This window comes from Pleuronectes platessa, chromosome 3 (assembly GCF_947347685.1).
Source record: "Pleuronectes platessa chromosome 3, fPlePla1.1, whole genome shotgun sequence".
Classification (NCBI taxonomy): domain Eukaryota; kingdom Metazoa; phylum Chordata; class Actinopteri; order Pleuronectiformes; family Pleuronectidae; genus Pleuronectes; species Pleuronectes platessa.
Window position 1 is genome coordinate 21283028 of NC_070628.1, and position 22781 is coordinate 21305808.

General features: G+C 42.2%; 1 protein-coding gene across 1 annotated transcript in view; it reads left to right on the forward strand.

Annotated features, from left to right (window-relative positions):
• Positions 1 to 22781, forward strand: part of pkd1a (polycystic kidney disease 1a) — a 64206-nt gene that overhangs the window by 7961 nt on the left and 33464 nt on the right. Inside the window, exons 2-17 of the mRNA XM_053419338.1 lie at positions 8019 to 8090; positions 8348 to 8416; positions 9455 to 9526; positions 10584 to 10747; positions 10958 to 11208; positions 11634 to 11894; positions 12041 to 12209; positions 12552 to 12729; positions 14595 to 14809; positions 15808 to 15929; positions 16023 to 16173; positions 18068 to 18330; positions 18659 to 19039; positions 19382 to 19864; positions 21079 to 21210; positions 22204 to 22379. Of these exons, the coding sequence (XP_053275313.1) occupies positions 8019 to 8090; positions 8348 to 8416; positions 9455 to 9526; positions 10584 to 10747; positions 10958 to 11208; positions 11634 to 11894; positions 12041 to 12209; positions 12552 to 12729; positions 14595 to 14809; positions 15808 to 15929; positions 16023 to 16173; positions 18068 to 18330; positions 18659 to 19039; positions 19382 to 19864; positions 21079 to 21210; positions 22204 to 22379 (3159 nt within the window). The remainder of the gene's footprint in view (positions 1 to 8018; positions 8091 to 8347; positions 8417 to 9454; positions 9527 to 10583; positions 10748 to 10957; positions 11209 to 11633; positions 11895 to 12040; positions 12210 to 12551; positions 12730 to 14594; positions 14810 to 15807; positions 15930 to 16022; positions 16174 to 18067; positions 18331 to 18658; positions 19040 to 19381; positions 19865 to 21078; positions 21211 to 22203; positions 22380 to 22781) is intronic.

The following is a 22781-nucleotide window of genomic DNA, read 5'->3' on the forward strand; positions in this document are numbered from 1 at the left end:
CAGAGATGAAGAGAGACAAGCAGAAGTAGAAGCAGGTCCCACTGCGCCATTGTGTACTCCAAACATTTGTTTACATTTGCGGCCAGGTCTTCAGTTTTTTTTTATTCATGGTACAACTATTCAGTCTTTCTGTGTGTAAATACATAAAAGCAAATGGAAAAGAAAAGTTATACTCGACTGTGGTGTTTGATTTTGAGTTACATTATATAAGTTGAATATCAATGAAATATATTAAGGAGTTCCCACTGAAATTATGCTTCATTGAAATAATAACTATTTTTCGTTTTTGTAGTCACACCCCAGAAGTACTGCGGGTCTGAGACCCATTTTTGGTCGAAGCCAACAGGTTATGACTTGGAGATATGTGGGACTCAGATCTGTTTACCAGAATAGGAGCGAACAGTGCATTTAGGGTTGTGTTATTTTTCCCTGTATTATTGACGGCATTTAAAAGTGTGTGTCTATGTGAGTGCATCGCTCTTTGAGTCAGTGTGTTTAACCACGGCACACAGCTGCCCTTCACTTGCCAGCTGGACACCAGACAACCCAGGCAGCAGCAGCTGGAAAAATGGACAGAATGTTCAGGAGAGGAGAGGAGAGGAGAGGAGAGGAGAGGAGAGGAGTGTTTGTGACCCAGCCAGACTTAGACTGTGATGCAGAATTTATTTTTCAATCCAAATCTCCTCAATCATCACTTCATCTCCCCCAGCTCCCTGACCCATTCCCCTAATTTCATGCTCCCTCTCTTCTTGCAGTCGGGTAAATACCCATCTACCCCTAAGATTTCACCCACCCCCTCACCCCTGTCTGGGGCATGAGGTGCTGGCTGGCAGCCCACAGTGGGGTGATTGTTCTCTGTTTCTCTCCTGCTTCCTCCCCACACCTGCCTTCATTCTCCTTCTCCAACTCCATCATCTTGAACTCCTCCTTCAAATTTGTCCTGCTCCATCTTCCCGTCAGACTCTTCTTGGTCTGTCCGGCCATCAAATGTAAACAAGGCATCAGAGCAACAGAGAGAAAAAGAAAAGAGAAATAGATAGAAGTGTGTGGGGGAGGGAGGGAATCAGCTAGTGATTCTGAGGGGGATGAAAGCTGCCACAGAGCGGTCTGTGTTTAGTGGGTTACTGGAGCGCTGGCCTTCACTTACAGGGACCAAGACCACTGAGCCACCGTGATATCGAACTGTCCTACAATAAGACCTACGTCGGTTTGTATTACCAAACTCATTACCAACCCATCGTCTCCTCCTCTCTCTATCTCGCTCAATCTGTTTCTCTTCTTGTGTGTGTGTGTTAGTAGTGATTTTTAACTGCTGGTAACAGAAATAGCGTGAATCATTATTAACTCACTAAGAGATTGGTGGTGGTAAGATAACAGCCTGAAGAGGAACTGTGTGTTTTTTGGTAGTATGAAGTTTGTGATGCAACGTGCGCTTTAGATTGAAGTTATCCTTTGTGTTTGCAGCTTTTTTGTTGTTTTATTACAGCATAGGAGTCTGTCTCATCACAAGTGGAGTCAGTTTCAACTATTAAAATACCCCAGAGCAGTTCGTGAAATGTGTTGTCACGTCGTCCCTTCACTGCAATATACAGAGAAGGTTTAAAATATCTATGCAAAGAATATAATGTCAGCCTGATGCTTTTTAAAAACACAGTCTGCACAAACTGTATGTGTTGAGAACTAAACACACATGGGGATGTAGGATGTTTGATATTTAATATGACAGAGCAGCAGCTTGAAATCAGTTGGTCTCAAGTCAAGTTTGCATAGACAATATGTGCCAAGAAATGTATTAGATTAATATTTGCAGAATAATCCAGGACTCTGCAGTTCACCCTAACGCTCAGTACGTCCCAAAGAACATCTTCCATCTATTGGAAATCTATTGCTAAGCATACATGTCAAGCTTTGGAGCATTGAGGGTTTTATCGCATTTGGTAGAATCTGCACAGTTTATAGAGGATAATGCTGCCGGATTAGTTCCTATAGAGGCTTCAGAAGTAATTTCCCTCCCAACATTTCGAAAGTGTTGGATTCAAACTGATTACAGACACTCTGAAAGGCAGCGCTTACACCTGCCTGCTGAAGACTTTATTGTTCTCAGTTTGGTTCAGATTGGAGACGTATTCAATCACATATCAAGCTCCTTCCTTTGAGCTTTTTTTTAGTCCCCCAATTTCCCCCCTTTCCTCTAATCATATTTTCTCTCATTTCCTCTACCCATGTAGTTTGTGCGTGCGCGTGTGTGAGGGCGTTTGTGTGTTCCATACTCAAACCCAGTTAAATGGGGATCGCCAGTTGGGAGTGAGCTGATTTTTGGGTCAGTGATTAAAGACAGGGTAAGGGTTATTGTAGGCATGGTTAGGATAAGTTAGGAAATAAATGTAAGTCGAGGCAAAGAGAGAGAACGTGTGTGTGTGTGTGTGTGTGTGCGTGTGTGTGTGTGTTCTCATCCTCCGGCTCAGAATAAGTGGCACCAGACAGGCCTTATAAGGAGTGGTTAGATCACTGGCCACACCGTCAGTAAAACAGAACCATATGTGTGCTGTGTGTGTGTGCATGCATGCCCATATCTAAAATGCGATTTGCAGGGTGTGTGTGTGTGTTAGTAAGTAAAACCATGTGTGGCCAGAGGTAGCTGAGAGAACGGGAGCCTGTTGTTAATAGACATGTTGAAGGTCACATTATATTGTCATGTTAAACACACACAAACACACACACATTTTCTCTCTCTCTCTCTCTCTCTCTCTCTCTCTCTCTCTCTCTCTCTCTCTCTCTCTCTCTCTTTCTCTCTTTAATCTTCATATGTCTAAGGATTGTTGCCAATTTGATCAGAGTAAGTGTTCGTATATGGTCGAGCTATAAGAAGAGGTGTCAGCCTAATGTGTGAATGATCAGATCATGGGTGGAGCATCTTTCTGCCGTCCTCTTTCATCCACTGATGGGTTTAGCAGAGGAGGACTCGCTCCCTCTCTCTCTCTCTCTCTCTCTCTCTCTCTCTCTCTCTCTCTCTGTCTCTCTCTCTCTCTCGGTCTCCATCTTTCTTACACAGCTTGTCTGGAATGTACAGATGTTTCCTTTTGGGAATGGGCGTCCTGCTCTGTTCACACACACACTCAAACATTCACACACACTCACACAAACACGCACACATGCACACAAAGAAAGAAAGCGAGAGATACACGTCTTCCTGCAGTAAATTGTCGATTGTTAATTCAGCACACTGAAAGTAGAGATATGGATCAGAAAGGAAGTACAGCTTTTTCTACATTAGATCATTTCTGTTCTGCAGACCAGCACTACCTTGGCGTCCCACACAAGCAAACGACACACACACACACACACACACACACACACACACACACACACAGTGCTCTCACAACCTCTGGCTTCTTGTCATCTTGCTCCCTGTTTATTTCTTTCCTTCTCCTTTTGTCTCATGGTTCTCTCGTGCAGCTGAGGCTGTGAAGGCTCACAGACGAGACTGAAGCCACTTAACTCGGCTCTGCCCTGCTCTCCTGGTTTTTCTTGGCAATTCGCCTTAACACTTACACCAATTCAGTTTTCTCACTTTCCGACTCACTTCTCTTCTGTTTTTTTCCCCAATAAAAACACCAGTTTGGAAATAATTTTTATATTTATTTATATGTGTTTGCGTTTGCACTGTTGAATGTCAGTAGTGGATAGTAGGATTGGACGTTTACATAAATATGATCATTTGAGCTTATACACTTATAAGTTATATTTAGTCTGATATTAACCTAACGAAGATATATAATTATTGAAACATATCTTGGCTGATACTAGAGTAACAAGTAACAATATTACCAAATTAAAAAATATTTTTTCGGTCGATTCAGAGACAATTTTAACAAAACATTTTCTGCCTATTAATAGAGAGTTTTGCAGTTTCTGTTAATGCCTGTGTGGAATGGGTGGTTTGTTTGTCCTGCGGTGAATCTCTGGACCTACTTCAGAATGATTCTTTGTCACTAGTGAGGCCTCCTCAAACAGTTCTACAATATACATTCACTTTTATTATTTATGTGCTGGATGTTGTGCGCTGAGATCATGTTGCAGAGTAAAGTTAGAAAACTTTGTGGTCATCCCACCTAGTATATCTTCAGTGAAGATTTTATAGTCAATGTTTTTCCTAAAATTAGACCAAATCTGCTTTATTAAGATTCCTGTGTCTGATTTTTATTAGAGGTGTGCATCTTCACTAGCCTCACAATTCAATAATTCAGCAGTCAACTATTTCGATGCACAACAATGCATCTCGATGTATTTCAATGTATCACATCTACAATTTTCTATATTACTGCATATTGCTGCTTTTCAATTAATAAAATCAATCATACTAACATTAACTCTATTTGTATTTATTAAAGTGCTTTAAAAAGAACTATAAACTGTTACTGTTATTACAATTAAGGTTATTACAAAATAAGGTTTTCAATTGAAAAATCAGACAGTAAGTCTATGACAGTGTTCAATGCGCTCCACACTGATTCATTGAGTTTAGGCTTATGTGCTGCACCTAGGGTTGCAAAAATCCAGGGAATATTTATAGTTGGAAACTTTCCATGGGAATTAACGGGAATATACGGGAATTAATGGGAATAAGCTGGAAATGTTGTGGGTAATTAATACTAACTGTATTTACCTTGTCATATAAAGACATAAATATAAACATTTTGTTTTGTCATAGGCTAATTGGAGCCCTGAGGAAACTTTGGGCACTTGACTATATGCTTCTGCATCTTTGTGTCATTCTTAACATAGGTCTTTGCACAGTATTTGCAAATGTACACAGCCTTTCCTTCTACATTGGCTGGGGTGAAATGTCTCCACACATGAGATAGTGCACGTGGCATTGTTCTGTAGAATAAGATGAGAAAAAAGTTTGTAAAAATTCACTAATGCAATGCCAGAGATATAAATAGGTAGCCAAACAATTGGAATCGACTGTAAAAATATTTTACAGTTGATGGATAAATGAATAGAAATAGGCTAGATGAACAGATGAACCATCCTCAATTAGCATGCTAATATATTTTCACCAGTTATATCTTTGAAACTTACCTGACTAGTCCTGCACACTACAGCAGGCCTCAATAGCCCTGCTGTAGTGTGCAGGATGCTGGGAATTATCTGTGCATGTGATGGAAGAATGCACAGTGGAGGGTTGAATTCAACGTGAAGCGTGTGTTGCATTCCATACATCTATAAAATACAGTTTTGAATGATGTTTTTATTGCTCAGCGTTTAATTTGCGTATTTTATTTTTTTCTAAATTCCAAAAATTCCCGTTGTGAACAGCGTTGTGTCATAACCTGCAGGAGTGTGTGCGTGCGTGCACTTATGAGTGTGTCTGATCTTCTCACACACAAAGTGATAACCACATGTATTTAGTTATTAATTGATAATGTCGGATCATGACTCTGGATCGTTCCGGTCACTTTAACACTAATGTCCTGTCTGTGCGAGTCACGTGACGTCTTGTGTTGTTCAGCAGGGGAATGTGTGCGCACGGTGTATTTCAACACGTGTCTTATAAACTCTAGAGCGACTCAAACGTCAGTCCTGTACGTGTCCTAATACCATCCGTGATGGTGTATATTATTAACATGTAAAGTGAGTGCAGGCCATAGGGGGAAGGAGGAGGAAGCAGACTCAGACACAGTCTCCGACACAGGAAGACCGGACCTTTAAAGTGCGTCTTTCCTGATCCTGGTGCACCTGGTAGGACATCGCTAAAACAATGAACGTAGTGAAAACATGAATCGATTGTGTTCTGCCTCTGCATCGATGCAAAGTCGTCCACGTCTGCATCGCGATGCATCTAAGTATAGAGAAATGTTCACACCTCTAGCTAATATGTAAGTTTGAATGATTTACTGAGCTGTTTTCACACATTTTATGTCGGTTATTTCAGTGGTCTGTTAAGCAACTACCCAAGTCTTGAAGTCAGCTTGTTATAAAGGTCTTTATTGCAGCAACAAAACATTGTGCTTTTACTTTGAAGATAAATTGCTACACTATGAATTTGTTACCTTGAAAGAGATCAGTGCCTCTGTTGTGTGCCTGTGTGTCAGTCCCATATGGTATAATAAAAATAATGCAATAAAAAGGACATGTTCAACTGGGTTCCACAGACAAAAGACACACTGCCCTGCCCCAATTGACTACTACAGTATGCTGGTCCCCTTTTGAAATCATTTGTATAAATATTGGACATATAACCTGTCCAAATAGCCACAAATACAACAGTTAGTGAGATATGTGTTCTAAATACATACAGAATAGTTCGGTAGATTAGATCTTTACCTTTCAGCTGTAAAATATCAAATTCTATACACTTAATTCTACATTAGCAAATTTAAAGGAACCATATCAAAAATATATGTTTGTGTTTTGTGTTTTAGTTGGCAAAATGTAAAACCTAATTTGAACAATCTTATTTTTTTTTGTGGTATTGGCCTAAAAAATAAGTTAAGTTTTGATGTGTATTGACATTATTTGAGCATAATGCTAGAAGTAATGTATTATAATCATAGAGAATTATTTCTGGAAGTTTTTTAAAATAAAAGCAAGAAAATCTAAAAGCCATTACTGCAGAAGAAAGTGGGTCGCCCACGAACATGCACACATTTCCATGCAATCATGAAATAAGTGACCTGAACTTAAAATATTACTGGGTCTCATTTGCATCTTATTTCCTCCAATTTTGCATCATGAATTTGAATATGAACATTATAACATTTCTTTTCAAGCACCTAAGTAAACCCTGTAGTCTGGTAGCCGCTGTTCCATTCGTCTTCTTTCCTCCCTCCTAGTCACAGAACGGAGGAAGTGTGTGTCATTATATATAATTCACACTGTGTGAAAGAACTGACCTGAACTGATTAAAGGTGTTGTGTTTCATGGAATCAGTTCCATATATAAACTTGTGAATATATGGTCATTCTCAGACCGGGGTTCATTTCTTATTGATTGATATTATATAAACCCATTAACTCATAAACTTCTGGATTAAACTTCTAATCACATAATGAAGAAACTCACATGTCCTCATTGTTATAGAAGGTCCAAAGCTTTATGATTTGCTCTTCACTATTTTTTCCGAATGCCTTCGGGGGCCTCCCAGAAGACATTTCACATCACGTCATTTTTTACTTCTTTGCTTTGGCTTGCAGACTTTAAACTGTTAAGCAGAAAGCCCATATTATAAACAGGGAGAGTGCAGGGTTTCAAAAAGCAGGGACACTTGTAAACTGTGGCGTACGTATGATATTTGTTCCACTATGGAAAATTTGGATCGTCTTTTTGTGTCTTGGAAATAAAAGTCAAGACATAGACCTCTGTTGCTTCAATTTAAGCTCCTCTTTACTTCCCTTGCAACAGCACATTTATTAACTCATGCTACTAAATCATAAGAGTGCCCATTTTAATAGTTTATTTTCATCAATTGATAAAACAATTACATATAACATAAGAATTACTCACTAGCACAAACAGACACACACACACCATGCTGTCATTTTATTTGTTTGAAAACATATTCTGTTCCTCCACAAATAAAAAAGGACCTATTTTACTTGATATGTTATTTGTAAGGAGAGTTCACTGAATTTCATGTTGTTGAAAACATTGACTTAATAAACTGAAAAAGTCAAAGGTCACTTTTATTTTAAACAAAACTATTTTTCAAACGTTTTGTTGCTAAGAAAATTCAGTTAAATGACATTTTTTGCCGACAGCAGCCGTATGATGTGTCATCACAAAGGTTCTCTATTGTTGTGTCCTCAGCTTTGTGGTCTTTGGCACGTCCACTTACATATTTAGAGGGTCTGGTTTTATTTATCCCCGACTCTTTTCTTATGAGCTGAAAGTTTCACTTTCTCTCTTCTTCGCTGTCACAACATTTCATTTCACAGCACTTGGCCCATCACATTGTATGGTCAATTACGTCATTGTGCATCTTAAAAAGTGGATATCCTGGTTTGTTTCCTCAGAGATCTTTCAAAGAACCACATCTCCTCCCTTGATACCAGCCTGTTGGATCGTCTCCCCGGCCTCCGAGAGCTGTGAGTACAGTTAGAGTGTTGTTCAATTTTCATTTATACCAAACTTATTTGTTTGTCTGCCTGCTTAAAAAAAACTTTTTACTCAAGAGCATGGTCGTTCAGTTTGAGAGCATGACATTTGAACAAGAGCAGAAGCTGGAGCGGAGGAAATTTAGACACAAGCAGAGTATCTTTGAGTGTTAGCGAGTGTGAGATAGGAAAAAAAATGCATCTCTGTCAATCCATCTAACTATTTCTATATATCATCTATCTTTTAGGTATCTTCAGGGGAACCGGATCAATGTTCTCCCTAGAGGTGTATTCTGCTGTGGGCCACTCTCAGTCGTGTAAGTACAGAGTCTGGAGAAGATGAGGACCTGGAAAACAAAAGGTTCTTAGTAAAGTAAAAGAGAGAAGCGAGGGAGAATGAGGAAGATGAAAAAGGAGAGAGAGAAAAGTTTGGTTTAGTCTGGATTTAAGTAGGCAGAAATCCCAGGAGTAAGCTAGCTGAACCAGAAAGCGTTCATGAAAAAAACACACCCACACACACTTTATATTGCACACACACACGCACACACACAGACACACAGACACACACACACACACACACACACACACACACACACACACACACACACCAATCACTGCACAATTAAGTTCAATTACAGCTTACTGCTCCAGGCTCCCAGTACCTCCTTCTATCCCTCCCTCCATCTGTCCATCTCTCCCCTTACTTCACCCATTACCTTAGTTCTTCCACCCATTGGATTGGTGTTTAAGTGTGTGTGTGTGCGTGTGTGTGCGTGCGTGTGTGATGAGAGAGGACTCTAGCGGTTTCCATCAGTTCCTTCCAAAACCACCACACAACGGCCCCATTATGTAGCCTTACTGGATAGAGGAGAGAGGGAGGGATGAGAGAACAAGCGAGAGAAGCATGGAACCAAACCATGGAGAGTAGAAGGGTAGAAACAACACAAGTCTGAAATAATGTCTGCTACTCAGCACTGAAGTTGTTTGGGGGTTTAAATTGTGTTTATGTTTTCTTCGTCATTAGAGTTGTGTGTCGTTTTATATATTTGAGTAATATGAGCTATTTCTATGTAAAGAGAATGTGAGAATGTTTTTTTCTCAGTGATAAAAACAAATCTTAAAAATCATTCTGGATGCTTGCATCTATTCAAAATTGGATAATAATGCAGGAGAAACATCCAATGACTCAATTATTGGCTTCAGATTTTTTTTGGGCAACGATCAACTCACATTGCATAAATCTTGCCAAAGTGATGGTTTGATAATAATTGTCACGAATCAGATTAACCTGTAAGTGAAGGAGAAAGACGGGCTCCTGTTGGACTGTGATGAATGTGTCTGTTTTATTCCATCAGCGATTTGAGCAACAACCAAATCACCACCATAGAGGAGAGAACATGCGACAACCTTTGCAATTTAACTCAAATGTAAGTAATCACAACTCATTGAACACCGCTTTTTCTGTTGTGTCTCTAATAAGTATGAAAATATGAAATAAGAATTAAAATATAATTGGACCCTTGTAACATATCACACATGCACATAAATAGAAGTTCAGCATGATCACACATGCTTTGAAAACAAAGCAGGGCGTTTCCAGTTAGCTCACCTACACACGAGATGAATGAAGCTTTGTTTCAGACTGGAGTGGGAGGTGGGGACTGGGGAGTAGTAATTATTCCTCACCAGGGTTCTGGATGAGAAACGTGCTCGTGCACAGTTTATATCTGAGTGGTGTAAAATGTGTTAATTGTAAATAGACAGAGGGACACATGTTAGATTGTATTTCTGTTCCCTGTCTGTTTTTTTCCCACGGGCTCATTCCTTCTTTTTCTTAGATATTACCTTTTGTTATGTCATAAGCACGGGTGTAGCTCATAATCTTAATGTTCTGCCAAACATACTTTTCAGCTATATTTAACTATGTTTATGGTATCTTGCAATATTCACAAAATGGTTTAATTAACAGAAAACCTACAAATATACTGTAATTATAAAGAATTACTGTTTTTTACATGCATTTTTACAGTTTTTATTTCACAAGACATTTCCGTATTATTTTATTGCATAAGCTGAAATGTTTCACGTTATTTTGTTTGAATATCAACGTTAATTATAGTTTGAGTGGAGTTTTATCTCACGGTCACATTTTTGCGGGGGTTTTGGAACGTTGGGTCAATTATTGACACAATGTTAAGTGGAGATATTTCCATTTTACAAAATGTATTGAATCTCATACTGCTTAGTTTTCACAGTGCATAATAACGAATCAGAGAAAGCTTTAATAATTTCATACTGCTAAAATTTGCTAGTCACAGTAATACTGCCATCTTTGCTTTGGCTCACTGATCAAACTGCATTTTAAGCACCACCACCAGTATGGTGTAGAAAACAACAGGGAATGTCAGCTTTAACAGTTGATCACATTAGCACACACAAGGTTAAGAGTTTAAATAAATGTATTTCTCTTCTTCTCTCCTCTAGCGACCTGAGCAGCAACCCCTTTGACTGTGACTGTAAGCTCTTCCGGTTGGTCATTTGGCTCCAGGAAAGAGGGGTGCGAGTCCGACGCCCGGACGCCATGCTCTGTAACACCCCCCCCAAACTCCGCCACCAACCCCTGCTCAACGTCAGCCTGCTCACCTGTGGTATGACACAATACACACCGAAATCAGTCCGCTGCATGCCGGATGATAAACAAATTGACCTAATGCCACAAACATAATCCAGCAAGAAATTCAGACATAAGTTGCTGGTTTGGACAGCGATGGTCCAAAGCTGGTTTAAAACATTATAAATATATATAAGCTTTATTAAGTGAAGTGACCCCTTTAATTCGTGCCCCCCCCCCCTGTCAGGTCTGAACTATGCAGCCTGTCCTGAAGACAGCAGCAGTGGCGTAGTGGGACGGAGTCAGCTTGTTATCTTCTCCTCCTCCACACCCGGGAACTTCACGCGGGAGCAGTGTAACAGTGTGTGTTTTGCCGAGTCTCACCTTTACGGGGGCTTGGGGGCGAGGCACGAGTGTCTCTGCAGCAAAAACTCCGAGCCCAACCTCATCAGTGAATCTCAGTGCTCGCCCGCCTGCACGAATCCCCATGTTATGAAGGTACGTGGCACACTCTGGTCACTGCAATGCAAGATCTTCATTCCGGTGTTTGCTTTGTCAAGAGCAGCTGCTAATGGAGCCCACTTTCTGTATCGTTTCCTTCTCTTGATTTATTCCTTCCTTTTGTAAGTGCGCCAAACAGGATTTCCTCCTTTAACCCACCAATAACTTCCCTCTCAGGACTGAATGACTCTCTTGCATCCTCAGATTCAGATTTCTGCACGACTGTTGCATGGAGTTACCCACAAGACCTGAAATCAAGATTTGTTTATTTTCAATTGGAGCTCTTCATAATTTTAATTAAAAACCATGGAAAATGAAACCACAAACATCTGAATAATTAACAGCAAAAAGTACTTTGTTTTACTTTTGAATACATAGCACCAAACCCTGGTTTTCCTCACATGGTTTCCTTTGATTCACAGGAATGTGGGTGGACTCTGGCTCTCGACGTGTTTAAGGTGGACTTCTCCATCTCACTGAAGCCACTCCCACTGCAGAGTGTCCATGACCCCGTCGCTTTGGCCGCCACCTCCTCTGTCACCCCGGTGACGCTGTCCTGGGACTTTGGCGACCTGTCATCCCGGGTCAATGCCACAGAAACATGCCTCACCACAGCAACTCATAAATATGGACTTCCGGGACACTATCCAGTCAGTGTGATGGCCTGGGCTGGAAACAAGGAGGTGAGACAGAAAGAAATGAAATATGTTTTTATTCAGATACACTCAATAAAACAACAGGTGGTTTTCTCAATATTTTTAATGTTTTCTGTTGGTGTATATTCAGCATTGTGGCCTGTGGTAGAAATCATTTGCTTGCTCATGCTCAGGTCTCTGCACGCGGAGAAGTGACCGTGACAGTTCCTCCCAAACTGGAGCTGCACTGTCCAAACCTTGCTGTGGCCAATAAGAGCCTCGAGTTCACACTTGTCAGCTGGGGTGCTGTTGGTGTGGAAGTGGACTGGAAGATCACAAAGGATGGCGTTGAATTTGCCAAAGGTAAGATACACACAAGCTGTGATCATCTAATTTTCCTTTGCACAAATTCAGCATTTAGCACAGTTGCTGAAATATTAGTTTGACTATTGAACTGACAGCCCTGTATAAATGCACATTTCCGAACAGTGTTGACTCTCTGCACATGTTGACTTATCATCGGCTCTCCAGAGTGTGCTTTCAGAATGTGTTGTGTAGTTTATGTAACATGGGGCTAACTCAGAACACAGTTTTTCAGCAATAACTTTTTTCGAGCAATAAAATAGCCGGTGCATGTTTCCCTGATGTTGTGTGCTTTCAAACAATCTGGGAAATGGCGTGACTCACACATCTGTCCTCCGCCAGCCTCCCCTCACTGTCCAAAAGACGGGGTGTACCACGCCGAGTCGTCACGCTGTTTTCAGATAGTCCCGGGGGAGATGAGCTGGACCGATGCTCGACAACAGTGTTCTGACCGCGGCGGGGATCTGGCAATCCTCAGGACGGATGCACTGTGCAACCTGCTGGCACCCAATGTCACACAGTGAGTGTTGTCTGTCTTTATGAAGTGCAAAAGTGGGGCTGCGGCGTCTCTCTCTGTGCAATTAATTTTGTTTTGATGTAATTCTTTATGTATATTTGATTTTTTTCTGAATTTCTTGGTCAGCTTTCCTCAAAACAAAGACCTTATTCTTTCAGTGAGTGCTCGTGTGCCAATGTGTTAGTATCCCTCTGTACAGACAACACATCAATATATATTAATAGACCCATAAATAGATATCAGTGTTCATACTATGTCAGTTTGCAGAATGCTGGCACATATAGAACAGATAAGCTGCCAGCTCTGTGACACAATGCGTCATCCCAGTTTGCGTTTCAAAAGTTAACAGTTCTCACCATGTTGCCGTCTGTTTGCGAAGGCGAGCCAAAGAAACCATGAAACAGACAACAAATTCTCAAAGCAGATGTTGAACTTTCAATCACTGACAATCACAACAGGACTTGGATTGGATGGGGGTGTGTGTGTGTGTGTGTGTGTGTGTGAAACATGTGTTTTTCTTGCTTCTCCCCTCCTGTCTCGGGCACATTTGTCTGAATGTGACCCTTTGAGGGGTTTTTCCCCCTGCGTGCTTTTTTTGTTCAGGCATGATGCCTTTGATTAGGTTCTTTGTTTGTCTATTAATGTTGTATATCTGTTGGTCTGTTTATTCTGCGGGGGCTTCAAAATAACGATTATGTTTGTCAGTGTGGCACATAGTCCGATGCTAACAGAAGACAACAACGAGCCTTGTCTCGGCAACCACACACAGTGTCTTTGTTAGAAAAGAGCCGCGTGTCTTTGCGTGATCCACCGCACATCTGTGTGATGCACTGTTTCAGGATGTCGCTCTTAGCTGTGCGACGACACAAAAAAAAACACGTCGGACCTCGCACGGGTCTGAAGGCCTCCTTTAGGGTTGGAGCAGGTCGCAAAAACACACATCTGTAAAAGCACAGCTGCATTGTAACTGCAACACCCGGGGAGGAGGAGTCCACACGTCACGCTGTGTGTGTTAATGCGAGGGTAGAGGCCCTGCACTCGCAGACCTAAGTGGATGAGAGAAGAGAAAACCTGCTGCAGATGGAGCTTATCCCCCTCTCCTCCTCCTCCTCCTCCTCCGCTCGTGTGTTTCTCCATCCCCTCGCTTATATAAGGAGCTGCTCTTTCTTCAGACCTTGTTAGTGTTTTTGCCACAAAGACCCTTTTTTCTTGGTCCCTCTCAGCTTCTAATTCTTAACCCCCCCTGATCCCGTCTCTTAGATGTCGTTTCCACAGATGTGAGCCGGTGTAGAAAAGTCTGATCAAAAGAGAGAAAGAACACACTGTCATTTTGTCATTGTGTATCACACGGTGAGGGGAGCTTCATTGTGTTTTATAAGTTAAAAGCCATGACAGAAAAAACTGAGAGGGGATGTGCAGTCCATTAGTGGAGAGTTTATCTGTCGTAATCACAGGGACACACTAAATATCTGACATCTCCTACGGAACATCCCACTGGGCTTCAATCAGAAGCCATTTGCCTGGTCTCTCCTCCCTGCAATTATTGATTGTTGAAGGCAATCTAGCGCATAATTCACCTATTGATGAAACACATTGATTTAAGTCTTGATGTTTTGTCGGGAGGTTTGTGTGTTGTGCTGTTGCTTGTTCAAGGAAAATTCCTTTTTTCAATCGTTAAATTATTAACTCTTGATTATGCTTTGTTTTCCGAGGATCATTTCATGCAGTTCTTCTTTTCTTTTCTTACATTCGGTGATATTTGGATGTCCGTCTTCTCTCGTGTGCACTTCGAGTAAAGGAGCCTATTTTCTAGCTGTCGAGCAGGCGCTCTGTTAATCTCTGTGCTACCTGTCCATTCCCTGCCCCAGGGAACGAGGCGTGTGGCTTGGCCTGAGTGACGTTAACTCTCCAGGAAAGCTGCAGTGGGTGAACGGCTCTGAGGCGCAGGAGGGAGCGGAGGGCCCGCCGCCTCGCTCCCCGATACCCCCTGGGAACGTGTGCGTCTCGCTCGACCAGCGGGGTCAGACCAGTTCACATCCATGCCATGCCAAACGCGCCTATGTCTGCCAGTACAGGCCTCAAGGTAGATTCCATATATTCACACAGACACACACACAAACACAAAACATACAAAGCAGTTCAAATACCTAGAAACCCATGATCGGGGGGGGAAATGGAAGCTGAGACGGAGATTCAATACGAATATCCTTTAGCACCTAAGTTGTTTGGGGTGAAGAATATCAACCTCCTTCACTTTCATATAAATAAAAACATGGCACAAACGATTGTAGCATGAAAAATCTTACTGCTTCCATCAAAACTAATTACAAGCACAAGAGTTGCTCTCTGAAGCACCATTTAGAATTAGAGTACTATCGGCATTGAAACAAATTGCTCCCTGTGTAAGAAGCATCCAGAGACTCTTCTTTATTATGATTCGATCAGAGTAATGTGGCACAGCATCTCCATATTTTAATCAAACTAATGCACTCTTGTCTCTGGAAAGAAACAATGTCATGTTTTCAAACTAGGTGGACAGGGAGGATTGGAAAAAAATGATTATGTAGCTAATGTATTAATTATGTTCCCCAAAGGCCACATACATAATGAGCATGTCCTCTTTCTCATTATTACCTCCACCAAGGTGCTTATGTTTTCACCCCTGTCCCCTTTGTTTGTTTGTTTGTAAGTAAGATAATACATAACCAACTAAACAAATTCCCAGGAAACTTGGTGGAAGCGTGTGGTATGGGTCAGAAGGGAGCACATTAAGTTTTGATCCGGATCCAGATGAGGGGGCGGATGAGGAATTATTTTCACTTTATTCAACATTGACAGAAAGGGTGTTTTATTTTTACATTTTCACTGATTTGCCAGGGGATTAATTTGCATAGAAAAAAGAAATCAGACACATTTAGGAGACTGATGAGTGTGTTCAATTTGGTGCGGCTGGATTGAAATCAAGAAGACTGTTCGGTCTGTCGGTCGAGGTAAGTGCTCTACTGAGTGCCAGTTTAAGTTTCTTCATGTATAATCAACATTCTCGTTTTTGATTTCACTCTTTTTCTTCCACCTCTACAGTGCGTGTTCCAGATGCAGGGATCTGGACTGTGGGGCTGCCTGTGTTCACCTCCCAAAATCCTTTGCACCGTGCCTCGTCCTCTCCGCTCCCTGCTCCACAACCGCCCAGCAGTGGCATAGAGGTGAGGCGGAATCTCAGCTCGTCAGTGATGGCCGTTTTCTCTTCATCAAACCTTCTTTTGTCAATCTCTCTGTTTTTGTTTTCTCTCACTCAGGTGCTGTTGTTCCCGGCTCTTAGCTTCGTTCAAGCGGGTCGTCTGTCCTCCCTTGAGTTCCTCACTCAGGAACTCAGCTCGCACATCCAAGTTCGATTCCAGACCTACAGCCCTCACTGCCATCATCCAGGCCTGCACCTGCTGCTGCCCGGTGAGTCACACACACATGCACAGATTCACACTAACACACACTCGGCTTGTAAAAGCATCCGCACATTTCTGGTGAATATCAGCAGGTGTCAAAAAAAGAAGGAAAAAAAACAACCTATAAGCCACCTGCACTCATACCTTCGGCTAGATAAAAATACACGCACACACACACTCTCACCCTCACACACACTCACACACTCACCCTCACACATACTGACACACACACACAAACACAGTGACCAACGCTTGTCTAAAGTTGTTAGGTAGGTGAACATGACGGAGGAGTTTGAAAGGAGACAGAAAGTAGGATGACACAGAAGAGGAGCGAACAACACCAATCAAGGTCACCTCCCTTCTGAGCTCCCTCCTCTTCTCATCCAGACACAGCACCGTGTGAGATGCTTTCTGTGTTTCCTTTTGTACACCTCCACCGAGACACAACAGAAAGATTGAGGAGCAGAGAGCAGACGCACACGACAGACCCGAGAAACAAGTCCACAGAGAGGCGAGCGGTTGTTTTGTCTGTAAAACTTTCACTTTGTGAAATCTGTGAATGCAGCGGTGGTCAGTGGAGGTAATGACATCACGCAGCTGCCCTATAAATCCCAGAGAGCACGTTTACTCTACCCCACTCCGAGATGGATTCAGGCCCAGCACGCCAATTATCTTCCCACTACAAAAACACTTTTACACAAGTGCACGCTTTTTGGTGTTGTTTTGCAGAACTTTTCTTGTGTGATTTCGCTTTCATCCAGTAAAACGCTGCTTTTATGTGCAGTTTATTCTTTTCAGATGTAAGATGTGACCACACTGACGCATCAGCTACACATTGAGATTTATTTGTCGATTGTTTTTTCGCTTGTATCCAGAGCCATTATTTACATTACGTTTTATTTAGCTGGCACTTTCATGCAAAGCGATTAACAATGAGTGCATTCAACCATGAGGAGCAAACCCAGAGCAACAAGAATCAGTCATTACAATATGCTTCAAGAAAGCCAAACTACAAAGTGCTATATGTAATAGCCATACAAGTGCAGTGAGGGAGCAGCAAGCCGATTGGCTTGGCCATTATGTGAAAGGGTTGTCCGTCCATATAGAAGTACACATGTCCCATTCTTATGAACACAATATCTCAGAGGTTTAAGGCTGAATTATTACATTTTGATGGTCGATGGTCAAGCTCTGTGGGACCTTATTACACACAGAGAACAAAATAATTCATCCATGAAAAAAGAAACCAAATAGTTTTTTATTCAATTTCTTTACTGCACACAGTTTATTGCATGAGTCTGGACAGACATCAAAGTGAACAAGTGGTTCTTTCTTCTTAAAATATCACTCTGTTTTTAATGAAAATAGTAAATTTGTATAATTTTTACAGATGATGTATAATTTTCCATTAAACATAGAGAAGGCGGAATGAAAAACACAATATATTTAAAGACTACATTAAGTGTCCGAGGGTAAAAAATACTTTTATTAATTTTGCTGCTGTTACTTTTATATACCAAACACACAATTAGCAGAACAATTCAAAAAGTTCACACCTATGTAATATATTTTCCTGACTTGTTCACAATAATGTTCAAACCAAGAGAAATCCACAATTTCACTCAAATATCAGGACGTTTAATTCGGCTGTTTTTTCCTTCACCTGTTTGGATAAGTCACTTTTAAAGCCTCACAAAAACAAAAATCTGTGAACATGATTTTCACCAGAGTCAGGTCGGGTAGATTTTCCTCGGCAATGATCTCACCCGGCCTCACGGCGTCATCAAACAAGGTCTTAAGTTCTGGTTTTGAGGAAGAGACTCCTAGAGCCGGAGGTTACATATTGTACGTTTAAAAATGAGAAATTAAGGTCTGAAAGAAAAATCTGTCTCGTTTCCCAGGTTGTGGAGGTCCAGCGTGTGCTCCAGTGGCTGTTTGTGTCCCAAATGACACCAAGACCAGTGACCCACCCCCTTGCCCCCACCTGGAGCAGTGGTGTCCCTTCCAGCACCGCTGCCTTGCTCTGTCGAGTCCCTGCCAGCCGGCGTCCTGTCCTAACTGCAGCCAAACGCACCGCCTGCCTGCTGGGGCGCTCAGGCCCCGCTACACCCTTCAAAATGAGGTGGTCTTCACTCTGCCAGCAGGACCGGCTGCTCATGTAGTGGTGAGAGGGATTTGTTTTGCCTCCAACGTTACTCCAAAGTTATTGAAGTTAACAGGGAGCAATGTTTTTGAATTTTTGCTTTTAAAATACAGAAAACTGATAACTTTCAGCTACCGTTTGAGGGTGTTTAGATAGATAGGATAAACAGGGAAGGGATTGCAGCTGTTGTGGAAGGTCGGCTATTTGACTGCAACAGAAGAAGCAGATTATGCTACGATTCAATAAAGAGGACTCTTCTCTTTGTTTACAAAGTTGGTAATGTGCAATCTTACCTTGACCTATGTGACTTTGCCATTGCCTCTAACGTGCACTGTCCTGTTTTTCCCAGGTACAAGAACACCTGGAGGACCTCTTGGTTTCCGGCGGTGATGTCATCGCCCTGCAACATGATGCCGGCCCCGGGTCCTTGCTCCGCTGCCAGTCCTCCATCCACTCACAGTGGCGACAACCTGTTCTGGCCCTCAACCAGTCCGAGTGGTTCTGGATAAACAACACCAGACATTCAGCGGATAGATCGGCCAACTCTGACGCCGACCCTCTGCCTGACCCGGAGCTGGACGTGGAGGTGCTGGTGGCGGACGGCGAGGGAGGGTGGCTGGAGGAGGTGGTCTGCCCAGTCAGAGTGCTCTATGTGGGGCAAAGTGAGACCCAGCTGCAGGGAGCAAAGCTGTCTGATGGTTTACCGGAGCCTGGACTCTACAGCCTGCTGGTAAGACATCAAAGCAGCGTGTCATATCCCAGCATGCACCTATCAACATGCATGAGGAGGCCAAACTAGAATGTGGAATATACTATCACATATATCTTGTTTCCTGGAAGATTTCTTTTTTCTAATGACTCCAATGTGAGGCAAAGCAATTAACTTTAGATTTAACATTTTAAAAAAGAGTTTATTTAAAATTTCAGTATAGATCAATTTAATTTATTGATTATTTTTAACAAAATGTGTTTTCAATGTGAAAATTACACTGTCAACCCCAGATAAGTGTCTGTATTAATATTTGTCCTTTATTAGCCCTTCTTTAATAATTGAGAGAAAATGTACTTTCAGGTGACCTCTGCTGAGCCAGCATACCCGGCCTCAGCATCATGCCCACTGCGCGTGGTGCCCCCGCTGGGCTTGACAGTCCTCCACCCCCTCCCCCAAAATGGCTCCTACTATGTGCAGCCCAACGACACCCGTCTTCTGCTCCGTGTCCAGTCTCGCTACGCAACACAGGTGTCTTGTCGAGGCAGCAATCGCAGCATCACCTTCCAGCAAGAGTGTCCATCAGGAGTTTCATCCGGCGCGGCGCTCTGTCGGCCCGGCCTGAGCTCAGGGACGGGGGTCAAGGTCACCGAGCCCAGCCTGTACGCAGTCCTGGAACTGAATCTGGGAGCAGAAGAGCAGAGGAGTCCAATACAGGTGGAGCTGGAGGCACACAGTAACGTGACTGAGGCCAGCCTGATTATAGTTGTCCACGTGGAAGAGCCCCTCAGAGGACTGGTGGTGCAGCCACACCCTGCCCACCGAGTGCTGATGGAGTCAGTTGTGGTGAGTGTATGTATTTGTGCATTTGTATTTCAAGTATAAGGGTTCCCATGCATACTGGATAACCTGGACATTTAGAGACTTGCATTATGTTTTAAATCCAGTTCACAGTTTTTAAGAAGCTGGTTTATTCTCTCCTGTAACTCCTGTTACTGTGCGCTACTATAGGTGCGTTTATCAACCCAGTACAATAAAAAAACAAAGCTTTGACAATTACTCACACCTAGGGCTGCAAAATTCCGGGAATATTCAAAGCTGGAAACTTTCCATGAGAATTAATGGGAATTAACAGGAATAAACTGGAAATTGTGTCTGGTAATTTATACTAACTGTATTTACCTTGTCATATACAGACATAAATATAAACATTTTGTTTTGTCATAGGCTGATTTGAGCCCTGAGGAAACTTTGGGCACTTGACTATATGCTTCTGGGTGTCTCTCTTAACATAGGTCATTGCATCGTATTTGCAAATGCACACAGCTTTTCCTTCTACATTGGCTGGGGTGAAATGTCTCCACACACGAGATAGTGCACATGGAATTGTTGCAACCCTACTCACACCTATCATTTACCTTATCATGTGATTTTTAGAGAAAAAGCATAGATATGGAGGAAGAGCATTGTTGTTTGATGTTATGAGGGACCTGCATATAAACCAGTGTTTACAGTGACGGCCACATTTCAAGTGCTCAAGCAAGACAAGTTAGAAAACATTAAGGAATAACAAAAAAAGCTTAGTGTACAGACAGTAGTGGTCATCAGTAGTCATCACCTGTAATTAAAACACTCAATCATGAACCCATCACATATACAGGAGACCATTGACACCATCCCTGGTGTCTTTGTCATCATCCCGTGTTTTGTATCTCCATTTGGTTGTTTCTTGTATATTGTCTTCATCACCACTGCTATGATATCTCATATTGATTGCATATTGATATATTGTGCTATATATTTATCTTTAATTTGACCATGTCCTTGCAAGTACAGATGGTCATCCTATTTGTACTTGAACCCTGAAACCCCCATGTTTCATTGTTGTCAGTCTGACAACTCATGTGGAAATTTGGCGCCCAGGCTCAGCTCACTCCCCCTGATTATTTGATGACCACTCAAAGTGCTCAACAGCACCATTCATATGTTAGGGGGGAATATGTTGAATGTGTGCCACGTGTGATGTTGATATGTTGTTAATGTATATACGTCTGTTACAGAGCTACACAGCATCAGTCCTCGAAGGCTCCAGTCCCACGTTTAAATGGACAGTGGACGACAAACCCTACTTCACCTATTACAACACTGTTCTGAATGTCATCTACCAGCACGCTGCCGTCTACAAGCTCACTGTGAGTTTATGTCACATGACTCAATCAATCTGCCAAAGCGTCTCTGTTACGTGCCTAAATGCAAGAGTAGGATTTTTTAGATTAAATTTGTATGTGACAGGTTTTCTTTTAGTCTCAACACTGAATGGCTCTGCACGGTTATTATATTAAATATTGTATTAAATATTGTATTATTACAAACATATATATATATATATAATTATACATGTTTATAACAGTAGTGCAGTGTCTGTTCTAATCCTGCCTGTTTGGGAAAAGCTCTTTACTTGGCCTGTGGTGATGCTGTTTGCAGCTTTCTCTCAGAAACTGTAAAAGTGACCTGCAGTAATTAAGCTACAGCTAGTAAAGATCATCTGCAGGACTCAGTCCTCAGAACACTGATCCACTGCTGCTGCACAGAGAGCTGTTCACCTGTGTGTCGAGCGTTTGGTGAAGTTTGACTCAGTACGCAGAACCCCCAACTGGAGAAGCGGTTGTTGTTTTCTTGAACATGCTGTTGTCCTGATCGAGGTCACTTGCATCAATCCCTGTATTATTATAAAATAATAGGCCTGGTCGCGTGTCCCTCAAAGGGCAGTCAGCCAATCAGAGGAGGGGCTCAAGAGGCAACAGGAAAACAGCCTGTTCTGTCTGCAGCTCCAGAGAGAGGCAGAACAGAGGACATGGAAATACACGTTGCAGCAGTTTTTTCAACTTTAAACCACAGATATATCATCTTATGGCCAATACCTCAAATTTATCCCAGAAAGGTGTAAAACATGGGCTCTTTATGCACCTGTTTTCTGACCAGTAGTCATAATTCCAAAGAGACTCAACCAGCTAATATTTATAAAATGTATACAAAATGATTGAAACACTTAAAGTACTGATAAGTCTAATTTACTGGTCACGACACACGTGAGTGAGTGAAAATACATTACAAGTGCTGACCCAGTGTTGTCACATTAATGGTTGACTGAGTGCCACCGTCTTACTGGCTACTTCTTTGTGCAGGTGACGGCCAGGAATCATGTCAGCACCCTCACGGAGCACTTCAACGTGACAGTGGACCGCCTGCAGCCCATGGCCGGCCTCTCTGTGAAGGGCGTTCCAGATGTGGTCCCACAGGGCTCCACTCAGACTCTCACCACTTCTGTGCTCGTGGACATGTCTGTGGCCGCCACCTTCCGGTACGTGCAGAGGAGGAGAGACGGACAGAATCATAGATGGATAAACAAATAGATGCTGTCTTTGGTGTTTTTGTTTTTGTTTTAAATTAAAAACTGCCTGTTTTCTCTATGTCTATTCTTCGTTTCTTGTTTTTGAGGCAGTCACGGTACATCTGTTTGTATTTGGCAGCTAGTTTCCTCTCCTCTATCTGTCCCTCTTTCTCTTTTCTCTGTTTTTGCCTTCCTGTGCACCATAATAGCAAGGCAGCATTCATACCATGCAGAGCCTTGGATTTATAACTGTGTGGTTAGCCCAGATTGCTGACAAGAATTTTCCCTTCTGCTCGGCTGTTTCCCCCGTACTTCCCCCCCCCCCTTTCTTCCACCCCTTCTCTTCTTCTCTTTTCCCGACCTCCCTCTTTC